Source organism: Oncorhynchus keta, chromosome 2, assembly GCF_023373465.1.
Source record: "Oncorhynchus keta strain PuntledgeMale-10-30-2019 chromosome 2, Oket_V2, whole genome shotgun sequence".
Classification (NCBI taxonomy): Eukaryota; Metazoa; Chordata; class Actinopteri; order Salmoniformes; family Salmonidae; genus Oncorhynchus; species Oncorhynchus keta.
Genome location: NC_068422.1, coordinates 69,839,871 through 69,859,700, shown reverse-complemented (window position 1 = coordinate 69,859,700; position 19,830 = coordinate 69,839,871). Strand labels below are relative to the sequence as shown.

At 43.8% G+C, this 19,830-nt stretch overlaps 1 protein-coding gene across 1 annotated transcript; it reads right to left on the bottom strand.

The window, feature by feature from the left end:
- Positions 1–385: 385 nt before the first annotated feature.
- Positions 386–16,986, bottom strand: LOC118359357 (hepatocyte nuclear factor 4-beta-like). The gene is made up of 10 exons (XM_035737901.2): positions 16,394–16,986; positions 14,646–14,811; positions 12,624–12,718; positions 8,376–8,482; positions 7,439–7,594; positions 7,150–7,237; positions 6,774–6,926; positions 2,512–2,775; positions 2,071–2,193; positions 386–1,340 (listed from the first exon to the last, which is right to left on the bottom strand). The coding sequence occupies exons 1-10, from the start codon at positions 16,506–16,508 to the stop codon at positions 1,213–1,215; spliced, it is 1,395 nt and encodes a 464-aa protein (XP_035593794.2). The 5' UTR covers positions 16,509–16,986; the 3' UTR covers positions 386–1,212.
- Positions 16,987–19,830: the final 2,844 nt, after the last annotated feature.

The window sequence follows — 19,830 nt, the reverse complement described above, 5'->3', positions numbered from 1 at the left end:
AAAATAACTCCAAAAACACCACTTCAAGTCTGGGTGAGGGAAGAGAAAGTCTCTCATAGATTTTCCTCCTTTCACCATTTCTGTCTATGCAATATGCAATATCTGACCCTGGACAGTCAGTGAGTGACCCTGGATAACCTGCCAAGAGTTGGTAATCTCAGTCTGAGATGGTTTGCCTCAAGTGCTCAAAGGGGAAGAGGAACAGTCAGATTTTCTGAACAGGCTTAGTGCGCCCTCTGCAGTTATGTTACATATCCTACACTCACAGTCATTACTGAATTATTTTAAAACCTTATGTATGTAGCCTGTTACAAAGTACCACTTCAAACATTAGGCCTACGCCCCTACAGAATAAAACCTAACAACCTTAAACAAGAGACATACACCACATTAATTGTTTTTATTTATTTCCATTAAAAAAAAAACCTTTGTACGAGTAACTTTAAAATGTTTAACAGTTCCAACATCTGCATGGAATTAAAAACATGAACTTGTTCTTACTTCACTGTCACATCACTATGTGATTAATTAACATGCCAACACAGCTCACTCACCCAACCATGATCTAATAAAGATAACATACTATTGAGCTGTGGTCTTTATTGCTTTGATGATTTGAATTGTCAGTGAATGGTTAACATAAAGAACAATTCCTGATCAATTATTAATTGTGTGCATCATATTCACTGTGTGTAATGTGCATTGTGCAAAGGTGGATAAGGGAGAGGACTGGCTGGTTGAGTCAGAGTCCATTTTTGGGTTACTAGTGTCCATGTAACAGCCCCTACTTCATGTTGTAATCATGTAATAGCACGGCCTGGATGCACCAACACCAGGTCAGGGGTGGCAAACTCATTTTGCCCCAGGGGCCACAATCGGTCTTCAATGAGGTTCCAAGGGCTGCAATGAAAATGTGTTGTATTTCCTCGCTGTGGTTATCAGGGAGCTGGACACAGTCAAGAAACTGCAGGTCCATTATCATTTTTCCCCTCCAAAAAACAAACATTTTACTCAAACCAACCGTGGGCTAGATTGGATGTGTGTGTGTGTGTGTGTGTGTGTGTGTGTGTGTGTGTGTGTGTGTGTGTGTGTGTGTGTGTGTGTGTGTGTGTGTGTGTGTGTGTGTGTGTGTGTGTGTGCCAGCATGTTTAGACCACACAGCTTTTTTTTTCTCCTCTCTGGTTGAGTAGCTGCTGCTGCTTGGTCTGCTTCTCAGAGGCAGGTGTGGACAGGAGCCATGGGCATGCTGTGGGCAGACTCTATGGGCATGTCTGCCCCCTCTACATGTCTGTACACCTCAGTGCCAGTCTGTGTGGGCACCAGAGGCAAAACTGGCAGAGCTGTTGGAGAGAGACAGGCATCAGACTGGCATTACACACACTGAGACTGAAATTGCATGGCTTTTACTACAGGTCCATAACAGTACTCTTTCAGGACATTAAGTTACCGTTGGTGAGCTAATCCACTAAAAAAAGACACTAAGTAATTATAGGAATATTAATGATGGGAGACAGACATCAACATCCCTCAGGTGAGCTCAGAGCTGTAGGGACTGAGCCTGACGACCAGGGCTGGTGAGAGGGCCCAGGTTCCTGTGAAGTGAGGCTTGGTTGGAGGGCCTGAGACAAGGGGAGCAGTCTGGGCCATGTGCCCCCTGTAGGGCCAGGCTGGCTCTGTGAGGGTGATAAAACACTGGGGACGGTGAGGTCACCGTGTGTTATTCCTCTGTTTTGACAGCGGGGGGGCATTACTCAGGTAGTCTCTTCCTATAGCTACCATGAAGCACCATGAGGCTGGCGAGACAGACTATTACTTAGGAGAACCATGCTGCTTGGTGTTGTGAGGAGATCTCAGTGAAGCAAACCTGCTGCCTCTGTCTGGGACAAAGGCAGGAAACCAGCGTCTGAGGTTTCATGCATCTGCTGCACCGCTAAATACAGGTGTGTATGTGTATAATGGTGTCATACATGGTGATTATGATGTATTTGTTTGCTCTACAGTAGCTAGCTAAATGTACACTAGTACACAAAGTATATTGACTTGTCCATGAATGCATTTGGGGGTACTCACAGCTAGGGACAGGTAGGATGACTGATGTGAAGTTGCTCGGCAACCCGACATGGCCTCCTAGTAGGTCCTGAGACAGGGTGTGATCTTGGGGTTGGGGGAACGTCATTACATTTGAGTTAGAACCTGAGGAGGACCAGAGAAGAGAATAGCTGTATACTACTACACTACTACACTGATCCAGTTACCATAACAGCTCAAAGGTTACCCTCATTACGAATACTCTCAAGTGAGTAATGAGAGCTCACCATGAAATAGTATGAAAACAACATAAGTGAAGACACAATGCACAGTGCACAGATTAGATTGTGGGAAATTAAAGTTGACGTATGTTGGGTTGAATTGTTATTGACCTCTGTTGTTGATCTGTAAGGCAACCCAGAGAAAGTCAGTGGTATTCAGTTTGAGGGTTTTTACTGTAAGTATCTCTCCTCTGGAGCGTACCGTGCCCTGTGCGTTGTCCCAGGCCCCCAGTGGCCCCCTCTCCCAGCAGCATCTCCTGCAGCAGGCTGTCCACGCTGGGCTCCCCCAGGAGCCTGGCCAGCTGCAGGGTCTCCACCATCTGCCAGGCCACACTCTGCAGGGGGGGCAGAATCAGCAGCAGCTCCCCAAAACGCCCCCGCTGTTCACAGGTGGCCTCGTCCAGCAGCACCTGGGCCTGGAAACGCAGCTGCCGCACTGTCTGAGGGGCCTCCAGCCCTGGGCAGTCTGAGAGACAGGGGGAGAGAGGTAGGGTTAATACTACACACAGAGAGAGAGAGAGAGAGAGAGAGTCATCAATCTACACACAATATCCCATAACGACAAAGCAAAAAGTATTAAAAATAAACTAATTAACTTTCTTATTTACATCAGTATTCAGACCCTTTGCTATGATACTCGGAATTGAGCTCAGGTGCATTCTGTTTTCGTTGATCATTCTTGAGATGTTTCTACAGGTTGATTGGAGTTCACCTGTGGTAAATTCAAATGATTGGACATGATTTGGAAAGGTATACACCTGTCTTTATAAGGTCCCACAGTTGACAATAAATGCCAGAGAAAAAACCAAGCCATGAGGTTGAAGGAATTGTCCGTAGAGCTCCGAGACAGGATTGTGTCGAAGCACAGATCTGGGGAAGGGTACCAAAAATGTTCTGCAGCATTGAAGGCACAGTGTCCTCCATCATTCTTAAATGGAAGAAGTTTGGAACCATCAAGACTCTTCCTAGAACTGGCTGCCCAGCCAAACTGAGCAATCGGGGGAGAAGGGCCTTGGTCAGGGAGGTGACCAAGAACCCGATGGTCACTCTGACAGAGCTCCAGAGTTCTTCTGTGGAGATGGGAGAACTTTCCAGAAGGACAACCATCTCTGCAGCACTCCACCAATCAGGCCTTTATGGTAGAGTGGCCAGACGGAAGCCACTCCTGACAGTCCACTTGGAGTTTGCCAAAAAGCACCTAAAGGACTCTCAGACCATGAGAAACAAGATACTATGGGCTGATGAAACCAATATTGAACTCTTTGGCCTGAATGCCAAGCGTCACATCTGGAGGAAACCTGGCACTATCCCTACGGTGAAGCATGGTGGTGGCAGCATCATGCTGTGGGGAGGTTTTTCAGTGGCAGGGACTGGGACACTAGTCAGGATCGAAGGAAAGATGAACGGAGCAAAGTACAGAGAGATCCTTGATGAAAACCTGCTCCAGAGCGCTCAGGACCTCAGACTGGGGCGAAGGTTAACCTTCCAACAGGACAACAACCCTAAGCACACAGCCAAAAATACAGTTGTGCCAAGCTTGTAGTGTCATACCTAAGAAGACTTGAGGCTGTAATCGCTGCCAAAGGTGCTTCAACAAAGTACTGAGTAAAGGGTCTGATACTTATGTAAATGTGATATTTCACTTTTTAATTTTAGATAAATTAGCAATCATTTCTAAAAAACTGTTTTTGCTTTGTCATTATGGGGTATTGTGTGTAGATTGATGAGGGAAAAAACAATTGAATACATTTTATGACAAGGCTGTAATAATAATAATAATAATAATAATAGTAAATAGTATGGCAGCAGCATAAGTGGTGGTGGGTGCGTGGTGGTGTGTGTGTGTGTGTGTATGTGAGTTTATGTGTTTGGGTGCAAGAGTGTCAGTGTAGGTGGATAGGTGGATATACATGTAAACAGGGCTGAAAAGTGACTGGAAGCAGGAATATATAAATACATGTGCTTATGGTAATATTCTAATGGTAATATACAGTGTACTGTACATGTAAACAGGAGTAATGGTGACCAGTAGCAAGAGACACCGATAGATACTAATGTTAGTAGCAATCAATAATCAAAGAACAGCAGAGTAATGGTAGTAATAAATCTAATCAATTTGGTTTGAGCCTTGATGCAAAGGTATCGCCTGCCGGACAGGAGCATTGAGAACAGTCTATGTCTCGGGTGGCTATTGTCTTTGGCAATTTTTCAGGCCTTTCTCAGAGACCATGTGGAATGTACTGTCACACCCTGATCCGTTTCACCTGTCTTTGTGCTTGCTTCCTCCCCCCTCCAGGTGTCACCCATCTTCCTTATTATCCCCAATGTATTTATATCTGTGTTATCTGTTTGTCTGTTGCCAGTTTGTTATGTTTGTCCAGCCTACCAGCATTTCCCCCCTGCTCTTGTCTGTTTCTAGTTCTTGTTTTCTAGTTTGACCATTCTGCCTGCCCTGACCCCAAGACTGCCTACCGTTTCTGTACCTTGTCACACCACCCTGTATTATTGACCTCTGCCTGCCCTGACCCCAAGACTGCCTACCGTTTCTGTACCTTGTCACACCACCCTGTATTATTGACCTCTGCCTGCCCTGACCCCAAGACTGCCTACCGTTTCTGTACCTTGTCACACCACCCTGTATTATTGACCTCTGCCTGCCCTGACCCCAAGACTGCCTACCGTTTCTGTACCTTGTCACACCACCCTGTATTATTGACCTCTGCCTGCCCTGACCCCAAGACTGCCTACCGTTTCTGTACCTTGTCACACCACCCTGTATTATTGACCTCTGCCTGCCCTGACCCCAAGACTGCCTACTGTTTCTGTACCTTGTCACACCACCCTCTATTATTGACCTCTGCCTGCCCTGACCCCAAGACTGCCTACCGTTTCTGTACCTTTTGGACTCTGAACTGGATTACTAACCTCCTCCCTGTAGGCTGTCTCATCAATGTTGGTGATCAGGCCTACCAACTTTGTGTCATCGGACAAACTTGATGATGGAGTTGGAGTCATGCGTGGCCACGCAATCATGCGGAGAACAGGGAGTATAAGCACACACCCCTGGGGGGCCAATGTGTTGAGGGTCTGCATAGCGGGTTGAGTAACAGTGGTCTAGGACTTAAATGCGCCGAGTGGCGAAAGGAGGCGTGTTGATAGAAGTTGGGCATCACTTGTCTTAGCGACTCGCAACTAAAATCACTGGCAACAAGAAAAGCAGCCTCCGGGGGTATGATATCTTGCTTATTTATAGCCAGTTTGTTGTTGTTGTTGTTGTCCTGAGGTGGAATGTACCCTGAGTGTACAAAACATTAAGAACACGTTCTCTTTCGATGACATAGACTGACCAGGTGAATCCAGGTGAAACGTATGATCCCCTATTGATGTCACTTGTTAAATCCACTTCAATCAATGTAGATGAAGGGGAGGAGACAGGTTAAATAAATATTTTTAAGGGGGGGGGTGCAACTCAATATTAGGAAGGTGTACTTAATGTTTTGTACACTCAGTGTATGCAGCAGTCATGATAACAGTCATAGGTCCACAAAGAGCCCAGGGCAGATTAATCAAAGTTGAAGTTGAACTCGGAATTGAGGTTATTAACTGCTGATCTGATGTTCAACAGATTTCGTCGATCATAGGAATTTATAAACGCCAAAAGAATCACAAAATAGCAAAGTTGGGTCAGAGCACGCAAGATGGCAGCCATACAGTACGGCGCCATCGTCACATACAGTACACGAGAGACACTTACATGTACAGTATGCTTATACTGAAAGACAGAGTGAAGCCACTGTGAGGCAAACAATTCCTAAAACACAGCACTGAGACAAATCCTCACTCTGCGGCCCTAGGAGAATAGGGAGAGATGGGATTGCTGTGGGGACATTATACAATATACTTCTTTACTCATTTAAATGCATTATGTGTAATAAACTAAACAGAAATTATAAGAGAAAGTTTAGGAAAAGGTAGTAGGGCAGGGTCACACAGGACAGAGCTGAGCACACATGCAGTGTGTTTATTTCTGTAGGTAGTCAGTCATCTGTGTCAGACTTGGCCTAAATGCTGCTGTCTACTGCTCTGCACTGCTGTGCCAGTTTGGCCAGTCAGTCTGTCAGACCGGTGGCCTGGCTCTGCTGTTGTAATCACCGCCTCAGGCCAACAGGCTGTAAAGTCCAGCAGACAGTCACCTCTCCCTGCCAGGACCAGGACTTCGCCCAGATATTAATAGTTTCTCCCCAGAACACAGTGAAACCTGTCTGCCAGGCCAGGACAAAACAACAGGGTGCCAAGGACAGAGCAGAGAGAGCAGAGACAGTCCCAGGAGAGAACAACTGTGAAATAAAAAGATTCCTGGCGAAAGTCTCTTCCTTTGTCTGAGGACAGAGGAGAGGTGAGAAGAGGTGAGGAGGGGGAGGAGGGGCAGGGGGGTGGCTGGTGGCGACCGAAGGACTGACTGACCAGGACTGAAGAAGACTATGGTTTTAAGGCAGGCAAACTCGCTGTTGGTGATGTCCAGCTCTCTCAGAGGCTTGACCAGCTCCTCCAGGATCCGGGCAGCCACCCTGGACACCTCCACCTCAGGACCGCTCACTGGGATCACAAAGTAATTACCTGCAAACACAATCCACATATTAAATACTTACTTATGATATAAGTAAAGTAAAACTGTAAGTATAACTTCATACATGAGGTAAGTCTGCTTCCTTTATCAATATACACATATGGTAAAGGCAGCATAGCTTGTCGACTTTACCAACATCGGGTAAATATTTTTTCAAGTCTATAACAATGATGAGAGCACATCCCAGACTCAGCTGAAATCTATATATTTTACCCAGAAGGATAATGTCATTGTAAGGCAGGGAGCGTTGAGCCACCCCTAGGATGAGGTGTTCAGCAGAGTGGGCTCGTAACAGGGATACCTGCACACAGACAAGACACAGCACAGCACAGAGACAACACACAGCAGCCATTACACAGACAGCAACGTGAGTATTCCAACAGCTAGTGATCCAAAACCCAACACAAAGACAGCTGGGCTGAATGTGACCGCCTGCTTAGACAGGTGCAGCTCACATGTTCATACAGACACATTAAGTAGGATAACATCCATAGTTCCAAACCCTGTCGTCAACGGGGAGGCTGCAGAACTCGGGGATGCGCTTGGCCCACTGCACCAGCAGGAGGAGCTGCTGCTTCATGGACTCACACACGTCCCCCACGAGCGCTATCTTCTTGGTGTTGATGTCACAGCTCAAAGGGGAGGTCAGGGCTGGAAACTGAGAGTGGCACACAATAATGAGAGGTTCCATATTGGCCCTAGGTGTCAGTGTAATGTGAGAATGAAGAGGGGGTTGGAGGAGATGGATGGGGCAGGGTGCACGGGTGAGATGATGGGTGCTTGGACAATCGTGAAGGGCAGAGCAAGCAGAGGCAGGTAGGGTATTGGGTGGGGGAAAGGTCACTTCAGAGAATGGTGGTAATAGAGAATATAAGGGTGTAAGATGAGAAATGGATTTTGAATGTGTGTTGTTGGTGGGTCTGTCTCTGGAACGATGCTGTTGGATGGTGATCAGAGCCCCTTCAGCACACAGCTCACATTGAGGAGTCATCGCATGAAAACTTGACCCAAATGGAAAACAGCCTGGCCAAATTGTATGGTTCATTTGTCCATCATCCAATTAATTTCTGCCGCATTCCTTTCGCATACAAAGAGGATATCTGGTTGTTATTATGTATTTGAAGCCAATTGAACGCTGGCACACAATCCAAGCCCAGGCACTGCCATTACATAGGACTGCTGTGATCAGATGTGAGTCTCTCTGGGCAATTTGGCAATTTCTAAGAAGTAACTGAATCCAGCCTGCAGCTAAAATCTCCAGGGGACCTTAATGGCCGGCTGTCTAAAGTGCAGCCTGTATCCTCTCCATCTCTAGCCCTGCCACTGCTGTGTTTCTGAGAAACAGATAAGGGGCTCTACTCTGGGCTGTATGGGAAATGGAAGCCTCTGGAGCACTTTGTGGCTGTGAATAGCGAGAGGTTTTAGTGACAATCGCTTACCTGATGCATGCTGGCCTCTGCCTGTAACAGTACGCTGATGGACAGAGTGCCCAGCCCCTGTCCCTCTCGTCTGCGGCTGCTGATGCGGTCCCGTTCGTTCTGCACGGCTGGAAATAAAATAATAGGAGGGAGGGAGAGGCCCTGGATTTCTTGTGTTCACTGTTTTACTTGGACAAAACATACTCAATGGAGGGGTAACGTTGTAATTACAGCATACACCTACACTGAACAAAAATCTAAACACAATACCTAAAGTGTTGGTCCCATGTTTCATGATCTGAAATTAAAGATCCCAGAAATGTTCCATATGCACAAAAAGCTTATTTCTCTCAACATTTCTGCACAAATTTGTTTACATCCCTGTTAGTGAGCATTTATCCTTTGCCAAGATAATCCATTCACCTGACAGGTGTGGCATATCAAGAAACTGATTAAACGGCATGATCATTACACAGGTGCACCTTGTACTGAGGACAATAAAAGGCCACTTTAAAATGTGTTTTATCACACAACACAATGCCACAAGTTTTGAGGGAGCGTGCAATTGGCATGCTGATAGCAGGAATGTCCACCAGAGCTGTTGCCAGATAATTTAATGTTAATTTCTCTACCATAAGCCGCCTCCAACGTTGTTTTAGAGAATTTGGCAGTACGTCCAACTGGCCTCACAACCGCAGACCATGTGTATGGCGTCATGTGGGTGAGCGGTTTTCTGATGTCAACGTTATGAACAGAGTGTCCCATGATGGCGTTGGGGTTATGGTATGGGAAAGTATAAGGTAAGGACAATGAACACAATTGCATTTTATCGATGGCAATTTGAATGCACAGAGATACCGTAACAAGATCCTGAGGCCCATTGTGAGGCAATTTTTATTTTCAGGTACTGTATCTGTGACCAACAGATGCATATAGTGGGGGGAAAAAAATATTTAGTCAGCCACCAATTGTGCAAATTCTCCCACTTAAAAATATGAGAGAGGCCTGTAATTTTCATCATAGGTACACTTCAACTATGACAGACAAAATGAGAAGAAAAAAAATCCAGAAAATCACATTGTAGGATTGTTAATGAATGTATTTGCAAATTATGGTGGAAAATAAGTATTTGATCAATAACAAAAGTTTATCTCAATACTTTGTTATATACCCTTTGTTGGCAATGACAGAGGTCAAACGTTTTCACAAGGTTTTCACACATTGTTGCTGGTATTTTGGCCCATTCCTCCATGCAGAACTCCTCTAGAGCAGTGATGTTTTGGGACTGTTGCTGGGCAACACAGACTTTCAACTCCCTCCAAAGATTTTCTATGGGGTTGAGATCTGGAGACTGGCTAGGCCACTCCAGGACCTTGAAATGCTTCTTACGAAGCCACTCCTTCATTGCCCGGGCGGTGTGTTTGGGATCATTGTCATGCTGAAAGACCCAGCCACGTTTCATCTTCAATGCCCTTGCTGATGGAAGGAGGTTTTCACTCAAAATCCCACGATACATGGCCCCATTCATTCTTTCCTTTACACGGATCAGTCGTCCTGGTTCCTTTGCAGAAAAACAGCCCCAACCCCCATGCTTCACAGTAGGTATGGTGTTCTTTGGATGCAACTCAGCATTCTTTGTCCTCCAAACACGACGAGTTGAGTTTTTACCAAAAAGTTATATTTTGGTTTCATCTGACCATATGACATTCTCCCAATCTCCTTCTGGATCATCCAAATGCTCTCTAGCATACTTCAGACGGGCCTGGACATGTACTGGCTTAAGCAGGGGGACATGTCTGGAACTGCAGGATTTGAGTCCCTGGCGGCGTAGTGTGTTACTGATGGTAGGTTTTGTTACTTTGGTCGCAGCTCTCTGCAGGTCATTCACTAGGTCCCCCCGTGTGGTTCTGGGATTTTTGCTCACCATTCTTGTGATCATTTTCACCCCACGGGTGAGATCTTGCGTGGAGCCCCAGATCGAGGGAGATTATCAGGGGTCTTGTATGTCTTCCATTTCCTAATAATTGCTCCCACAGTTGATTTCTTCAAACCAAGCTGCTTACCTATTGCAGATTCAGTCTTCCCAGCCTGCTGCAGGTCTACAATTTTGTTTCTGGTGTCCTTTGACAGCTCTTTGGTCTTGGCCATAGTGGAGTTTGAAGTGTGACTGTTTGAGGTTGTGGACAGGTGTCTTTTATACTGATAACAAGTTCAAACAGGTGCCATTAATACAGGTAATGAGTGGAGGACAGAGGAGTCTCTTAAAGAAAAAGTTACAGGTCTGTGAGAGCCAGAAATCTTGCTTGTTTGTAGGTGACCAAATACTTATTTTCCACCATAATTTGCAAATAAATTCATTAAAAACCCTACAATGTGATTTTCTGGATTTCTTCTCCTCATTTTGTCTGTCATAGTTGAAGTGTACCTATGATGAAAATTACAGGCCTCTCTCATCTTTTTAAGTGGGAGAACTTGCACAACTGGTGGCTGACTAAATCATTTTTTGCCCCACTGTATGTATTCCCAGTCATGTGAAATCCATAAATTAGGACCTAATGAATTTATTTTAATTGACTGACTTCCTTATATGAACTGTAACTCAGTAAAATCTTTGAAATTGTTGTATCTTGCGTTACTAATTTTTGTTATACATTTAATTTTGACACTCATCTGTATTGAGACTATTTCAGAGCAAATTCAATTTACAAATCCCCCAAGTAACATCTCTAATTTAGATTCTGATTCTGCCAACATATTAAACCTGACTATGTAATTAGCCAAAGGAAGGCATGATGGGAGGCTGACAGTACAGGGCCTGATGATTGGGACTGTCTCATAGTGACCTCTGTGCCTGTGTCATTACAATGGATGACCTCAGCCTGATTTCAGTCTGCTCCACAAAGTCAGACAACAAGCCCCAGTCTGAGAGCAATCAGTCACCACAGCTGACCTCTCAGCAGCCAATCAGGACCCTATTAATCAAACTGGAGCTGCAGAGACAGAGACAGAGAGAGACCTCTGCCTTGGAGACATGGCAGTGGGTGATGATGTCACAAATTAGTCCTCCACGGAGCACAAGTGAAGTGATAGATTGAAAGTGGCTGTGGACATTCAGCAAGGAGAATAGGAGGAGTACAATTAATGATCGTTGCCAAAAATGGTTTGTTAGAATTTGTTGTCTGGATTAATGTACAATTGAAACACATTAAACCAAAGGCTTACACACATTTTCAAAATGGCATATTTTGTGGCATAGCTTTGTTTTTTACTAAATGCTACGCTGAGTGGTCTACAAAATTAATATGGCAAATGTTTGAATCTTTCTCCCTGACCATCACTAAGGGGGCTCAGCTCAGCTTCAGTTTCTCTCTTACGTAACGTTCCTCTGGAATGAGGGCTCGGCAAAGAGAGGTATTTCTCTCTTGAAAAAGCCAGAACAAATAATTGCCCATGCTCTGCAATTTTAATTATTCATGTGAGGGGCCATTCATGGATCCTCTAATCCTGTCTCTCTCTCTCCTGGTTATCTGCGGCAGCCAGTGGAAGATAAGGTCTACAGTGCACACTACAAACAGCCACTCACTCAGTATTGCTCAAGAGAGCGGCATGTTGATCTTGTTGCTTTTCCCCCACAGTAAGTGGTGCATACACTCTTAGAAAAAAGGGTTCCAAAAGGGTTTTTCGGCTGTCCCCATAGGAGAACCATTTTTGTTTCCAGGTAGAACCATTTTGGTTCCATGTAAAGGGCTCTACCAGGAACCAAAACATTTTCTTCAAAGGGTTCTCCTATGGGGATAGCCAAAGAACCCTTTTAGGTTCTAGATACCCCTGCACATCGACTCTGTACTGTTACCCCGTGTATTTATTCTACGTGTTATTAGCTTTCTAATATTCTGTTCTTTATGAAGCATGTGACAAATAAAATGTGATTTGATTTGAGATAGCACCTTGTAGACTATACCGCACTCACTACCCCTGCCTGAGCCTCCACTACCCACCCCCGCATGGCGTGCCTGCCAACCCCAATGCCCCCCTTGGCGTTGAACATGGTTATGCAATGTGGGTAAATATTGTGATTTGTCAACTTGCATATATGCTTATGGCTTTAAAAACAAAATGCTGTGTGTGCATGTGTGTGTGCTGGCAGGCTTTAAAAAAATCTCCTATGAATTAATAATGTGGCAATGAATTGTGTAATTACTTTGTAGTGTGGTGCCATACAGTATGTACAATCTATGTCATCATTAAACAACAAACCGTCTCTCTCACCTTCCTTTCTCATGCCTGCTCGGAAACATTTCCGAAGCCTGCAGTAACGGCATTGGTTTCTCTTGTCTTTGTCCACAATGCATTGCCTGCTGAACCTGCCGACCCACACACACACACACACACACACGCACACGCACGTACACTCACACACGCACTCACACACACGCACGCACGCACGCACGCACGCACACACACACACACACACACACACACACACACACACACACACACACACGCACACACACACACACACACACACACACACACACACACGCACGCACGTACACTCACACACACACACACACACGCACGCACGCACGCACGCACGCACGCACACACACACACACACACACACACACACACACACACACACACACACACACACACACACACACACACACACACACGCACGCACGTACACTCACACACGCACTCACACACACACACACACACACACACACACACACACACACACACACACACACACACACACACACACACACACACACACACACACAATTAGATAAACTTCAAAACAAGACAACAGTTGTATGATTCTGTAACACACAATCAGACACAAGTCTCACACTATGGGCTTCTGTAATTGTGATGGCGTCAGATCAGTGCTGTACAATTTCTGTGTTGTGGACATACACATGTTCAGACAGGCTCCTAACACTTAGTTCCAGACATATAACCACCTTTCAATGAAACCTGCGAAATGACAACTCCTATAGTCCATACAGTGTGGTAAAATTGACTTCTCACATGTGAGAGAGTAAAACACATCACACCATTGACTTGGAGTCTTCAATCACGGTATTAAGGTTATTGTCTCTTTGTCTGAACAAAACCCAGAGACTATGACACAGAACTTGGCTTTCTAATTCTTGGCCAACGCAACTCTCATACTTTTCACTTCACAATGGATGTGGTTGAGAACCGTACCACCAGAAAAAGTAATCAGTTATTGAGATGGGGGTTGAACACTGTGAATGAAAGTACTTTACCAACATTTCAGCTACATTTTTTTACCAGCTGCCCTAGTCGTAGGCAGTAAATTTGTCTCTGTATTGTCATGTGGGTCGGAGGTGGACAATAGTGCGCCTAATAATAATTCCAATGATCTGCAGTTCTAACAGAACCTTGGTGGTATCTCAAATGACACCCTATTTCCCATTTAGTGCCTTATTGTTATGTCTCAGGTCAAAAGTAGCTCACTATATGGGGATCCAGCCTGGTCTCATAGACTAGACGTAACATAGTAATTGTAAATCCGGGACACTGAAATTAGTATGATACAGTATGTTACATTTGGTATGGTTACATAAGACGTTAAGACGATAAGACGATAAGACGATGGTTACTTAAAGTTGGGTGGTTGGTTGAGGTGGATGGGTGGGTGTATAACGTGAATGTCTAGCAACCCATAGTTTGCGAGTTTGAATCTCATCACGGACAACTTTAGCATTTTAGCTACTTAACTACTTACTGCTTTTTAGCTACTTTGCAACTACTTAGCATGTTAGCTAACTCTTCCCCTAACCCTTTTAGCTAACCTTTACCCTTTTAACCCTAGACATTTAACCTAGTCCTAAACTTAACCCTAACCACCAATTTGCAATTGGCCCGTGCAACCCAAGGTTTGATATCAGCATAAACCGAAACCCTCTTAAATCTAACCACCAATCCCTAGCTTATGCTAATGTTAGCCACCTAGCCACCTAGCTAGAATTCATAACATCTCATATGTTTATCAAATTCGTAACATGTTGTATGTTTTTCAAATTGTAATTCGTAACATTTAATACTAAATGGGTGATGGACATCCACAAATGAATACAGACCATACGAACCGAACCGTAACATATATTAAATGGAGTGGATTTATTTACAGAATAATACGTAATGCTGTGAGAACAGGTTGGATCAGATATAAAAAATAGGGCACTCTATTGGGAATAGGTTGTCATTTGAGATGTCATCCTCTTTTTCAGTGATCTGTGTGGTGATGAGTCTCACCTGCAGGTGTAGGCGTGGTTCTTCCTGACGCTCCTCCTGAAGAAGCCCTTGCAGCCGTCACAGCTGGAAGCACCATAGTGTTTACCTGTGGCCCTGTCTGCACATATGGAACACACGCTCCCATTGGTCTGTGGCAGCAGAGGGGCAGGCTCTGGCATCATCAACTCTGTCAGTCAATCACAAGAAAATGATTGAGATTCATACACTACAGCACACTGGAGGTCTGGTGTGTAGCTACTGCATGTGTTGAATTGACTCTTGACACTTGGGGACAGACATGCGAGGATGTCTATTACTGATGACCTCAGGCCAACATTAGAAAGCTTTGGAGATGCACAATGGAATATTGGTCTTGTAGGACACGGTTCTACTTTTACAGGGGGGCCCCCATTGTTGATGAGTAAGTAAACATCTCCAAGCCTTGCTAATAAGCCACAACAGCGTCTGCAGAGAGCGGATCACTCAGCTGAGAGATTGTCAACGCTGTGTGACAGGAGATAAGCACAATTACAGAGAAAATAATTAATCAACGCCATCATCAGCTAAGGTGATTAATGAATCCCTGTTCATTCCACCTCTGTGAAGGGAAACAACCTTGTGCTGCACATAAAAAAGCACAACATTCAAAGGCAGAAATGTGTTGATTGTGAGCTTATAGGGCTGTAAGAACAATGGCAGAGTTGTGTTGTTCCCCAGGTCTGATGAGGTTTGGAGGGGGTAATAAAAGCAGGGTTATAGGTAGAGATATCATTGCTGTATGTTGCTGCCAGACTCACAGGCCCTCAGAGGACCACTGCTGCTTATTACTCAGAGGAAGAGGAAACTCCCCATTTAATTAAAGCACATTCAGGTCAGTGGCAAAGACAAAGTCCACTGGCTAATTTTACACTGGGAGCTCCGTTTTAATTCAATCTCCCTCAGTGTTGCTCTAAATTGTGTCCTGTCAGTGTTCGATCGCTGCAGGATTGTCTCTCTTAAAACCACTGACCGTCAAATATACTTTGTTGGTGTAGTGTTTGTGCAGTCACAGGGACAATGCCCCCAGGCTGTAATGTATTTAAATTGCACACTTAGAGTTGGGAGACTGAGCAGCCAGGGATAACAATTTAACATGGAGAATGCTTTATGTGGTCAAAGATCAGTTCGATTGAATTAAGAGATTAGAATACATCTGCCACACAGCTATCTGCCTTGGAAAGCAGTCTGCTGGTAAAGCATCTCCTTAAAAGTGCCAAAGAAAGGACCTGATTCAGCAGAACAGACTCCTAATGATGATAATGATAAGTTCAAATTAGATTACAGGGGAAAGCAGAAGAGGGGGAGATCTTTAGATCACCCTCAGTATTGTCGGGAGTAATGACCGTTGTATTCACAGCATTTTGTGGAATGAAAGCTAATGTCATTTTATCCATGAGAAAATGGTCTTACAAATTCCTGTGTGCATGAGAGCTACATTGTAAAGCGCTGAGAGTACTTTTTAAAACCATGTTTTTCCAAGGGCACTGGGTCTCTTTTTGTAAGCCTGGATGGAAAGCTGAAGTGAAAGAACAGGTTTTAAAAAGTTACCAAGATCTACTCATGAATTTGAACTTGTAAAAATGAATGGATATTCAATATTTTATATTATTTGAATGTCCTTTGAATATCATATAAACCCCCTCAAATGTCAGACCACTGTTTTGATATTGTTGTGCACCAGTCTATGAGTGAAGGACAGACAGGTAAAGGTGTCATTATACCAGACGTACCTGTCTCTACAGGAAACACCCTGAGGTTGTCAAACTCCAGCATGGTGTAGGAGGGATCAAGGGTGGTGCTGTAGTCTGTGGAGTCCAGATCCAGCACATTCCCTGACAGCTTCATGGTTCTGGTCACTGCTTCAGGAGGCCACACTAGGCCCAAACAAAAGTCTGATTTATATGAGCAAAGGAACCAGAGCAGACTGCTGCACAATCTTCTTCTTCAGTTCACCACTCTGTTCCAAAATTAGCCACTTTTTCAGCACAATCACTTAATTCCTCTCTGTGTCTTCCTGACTGTCTAGCTCAGGTAAATCAATGTGTTGTCATTCTGTGTGACACCGCTATTCCTCCACTCGGTCACAGGCCTCCAAAGTCCTGGTTCCTGTCCTGTGCTGATGTTTTCCTTGGCCCAGTGAATCATGTGCACCTTTTAGATTCTTCCTTTTCTCATCCCAGTATTCCTGGCAGGCAGTTCTTACTCAGGTTGTATAACAGAACAAGTTATCCAGTATGTATTTAGCTGGTAGCTAATGTTCCAGATCAGTGTGACAGATGCCAAACAGCCTTCCAAAGGAGGGAAAGAGAGAGACACTGAGATTTGGCCCACTGTATGTTTGCGACTCTCTTATCAGAGTAGAGTATAATAAAGGTGAGGGTTCAGATGGAGGCAGGTAAACATGACTCACTGGGAAGAGAAAAAACAGCCGATACAGTCAATGAGCTACCTTATCTTAATCACTTCTACGGCCGAGGAAAAAAGGACAGCAAAAACTAAAGTATATGACCAGATCAAAAGTCATCATTACAGTGTGTTGTCAGTTACTGCAGGTCAGTTGAGTACCTCTGATCAATGTTTGATATTTGTAATTTCAGTTGACTTCTATGGACAAAAGATGCCGGATTCTCAAGTTTGAGTGTAATTGTAACTGGACGAGAGAGTGTGCTATATTTCACCACTGGGGGCAGAGTTTGCTAGTTCCACCGGTCTGCACTCCACTCTGTTTCACAACGGGGAGGGGCTTCTTTCTTCACCTTTGCCCATGTGAAGAGCATGCCATCAGCTGTTTGGAGGTATTGATCAGAGGTAGAGGGATAGTGTTTGCAAATAAAACTATACCTCCCCTGGGCCCCTTCATACAGATAGTGAATTCACTGTAGATAGCCTTTCTCTCTGACTTGTCTCGACATAAACCACAGGTTCAAAGCAGTGGAGGGTCATCTATGTCAATCTACAATATAGTGACATTAGTATCTTCACAATGCCACTTTGTGGTCTATCTACTGTTGTAGTAATGGAGTAACAGAATAATACAAAGCACCATATTAACAATCATATCATATTGTTTTTAGATTATTAGGAAAGAAATGTGAAACAAAGCAGTGGACAGTAAAGTCCAACATGTATTTTTCACTTTGAGTATCCAAAAATGGACAGAGATCTCATATTAATGTCCTTCATTTTTAATAGAGTAAATTCCCAGACATCTATAAAAATGGACATCTGGGTTGAAGAAGTAAAAAATAATAATAACATGAGCCAAATCCTTTGTGTGCAAGAAATCAATAGTCTGTCTTACATTATAACTGAACAATAATCAATAGTCTGTCTTATATTATAACTGAACAAATTGAGCATTCTAATGTTAACATTACCTCCACATCAGCGGAGGCTGCTGAGGGGAGGACGGCTCATAATAATAACTGGAATGGAACAAATCCAATGGTATCAACCACATGGAAACCACATCGTTGATGTGTTTGATACCATTCCATTGACTCCATTCCAGACATTATTATGAGCCATCCTCCCCTCAGCAGCCTCCACTGCTCCACATGGCAGAGACGATATGATGATGATGACAAGTTCATACAGTCTACAGTGCATTCAATACACTAGAAAACTTCTCAGCTCCCCCACTGACATACCATAGTCAAACTGGGGCCATTTTACCCTTCCTGGGCTGAGACACTTCCTAGCCATCTGCAGAGGAGATAGATGTGCGAATCTGCAGAATATTCTGGACCTTCAGTATGTGAGACATTGTGTGTAGGCTAAAGGATAGGAGAGTGAGGAGTTTGGAAAGAACGAAAGACATAGAGAAATGTGAACGTGGCCATATGATTTTTACAAATTATAACAAATTATGTGTCAGACCACATATGAGCTTTTCCAGGAGCGATATCCATCATGCTTTGGTGTAATGGGATTTCCTGGGTGAGCAGCTCTCCTTCCCTGAATGTCACGCTAGGCCGCAGGTCAGACCTCCCCTGGCAGTGGCTCTCTCTCTCTCATGCTGCAGCTTTGTTAAGGTGATTGATAGCTCATAAAACCTGTCAGTCACAGCAGGACGAAGGCAGAATGGTCCTTGGTGCCCTGTAAAATTATATCTGGTCCAGATAAAAAATTACCCTCAAATTTAGATTATCTTGCTAAAGCATTCTAGTGTTCACAACTTGTATTACACAAAACAAATCACACAAATCTGAAATGTCATGAGTCAATACTTATTCAATCCCTTTTGTTATGGCAAGCTTAAATAAGTTCAAGACTAGACATTTGCTGAACAAGTCACATAATAAGATGCATGTACAGTAATAGTGTTGAACATGATTTTTGAATCACTACTTCATCACTGTACACCGCACATACAGTTAGGCAGTGAATTTCAAACACAGATTCAACCACAAAGAGCAGGGAGGTTTTCCAATGCCTCACCAAGAAGGGCACCTATTGGTAGATGGGTACAAAAAAACAAAACAGACATTGAATATTCTTTTGAGTATGGTGAAATTATTAATTACACTTTGGATGATGTATTAATACACCCAGTCACTACAAAAATACAGGTGTCCTTCCTAATTCAGTTGCCGGAGAGGAAAGAAACCACTCCAGAATATCATCATGGGGCCAATGGTGACTTTAAAAACAAGTTACAGAGTTTAATGGCTGTGATAAGAGAAGACTGAGGATGGATCAACAACATTGTAGTTACGCCACAATTCTAACCTAATTGACAAAGTGAAAAGAAGGAAGCCTGTACATAATAAAAAACACTCAAAAACATGCATCCTGTTTGCAACAAGGCACTAATGTAATATTGCAAAAAATGTAGCAAAGCAATGATCTTTTTGTTATATTTTGGGCAAATCCAATACAGCACATTAATGATTACCACTTTCCATATTTCCAAGCATAGTGGTGGTTGCATCATGTTATGGGTATGCTTGTAATCATCAAGGACTGAGGTGTTTTCAGGATAAAAAAGGAACAGCACAATAACCTAAAACACAATGCCAAATCTACACTGGATTTGCTTACCAAGAAGAGAGTGATTGTTCCTGAGTGGCATAGTTATAGTTTTGACTTAAATCTACTTGATCTATCAATGGTTGTCTTGCAATGATCAACAACGAATTTGATAGATCTTGAAGAATTTTGAAAA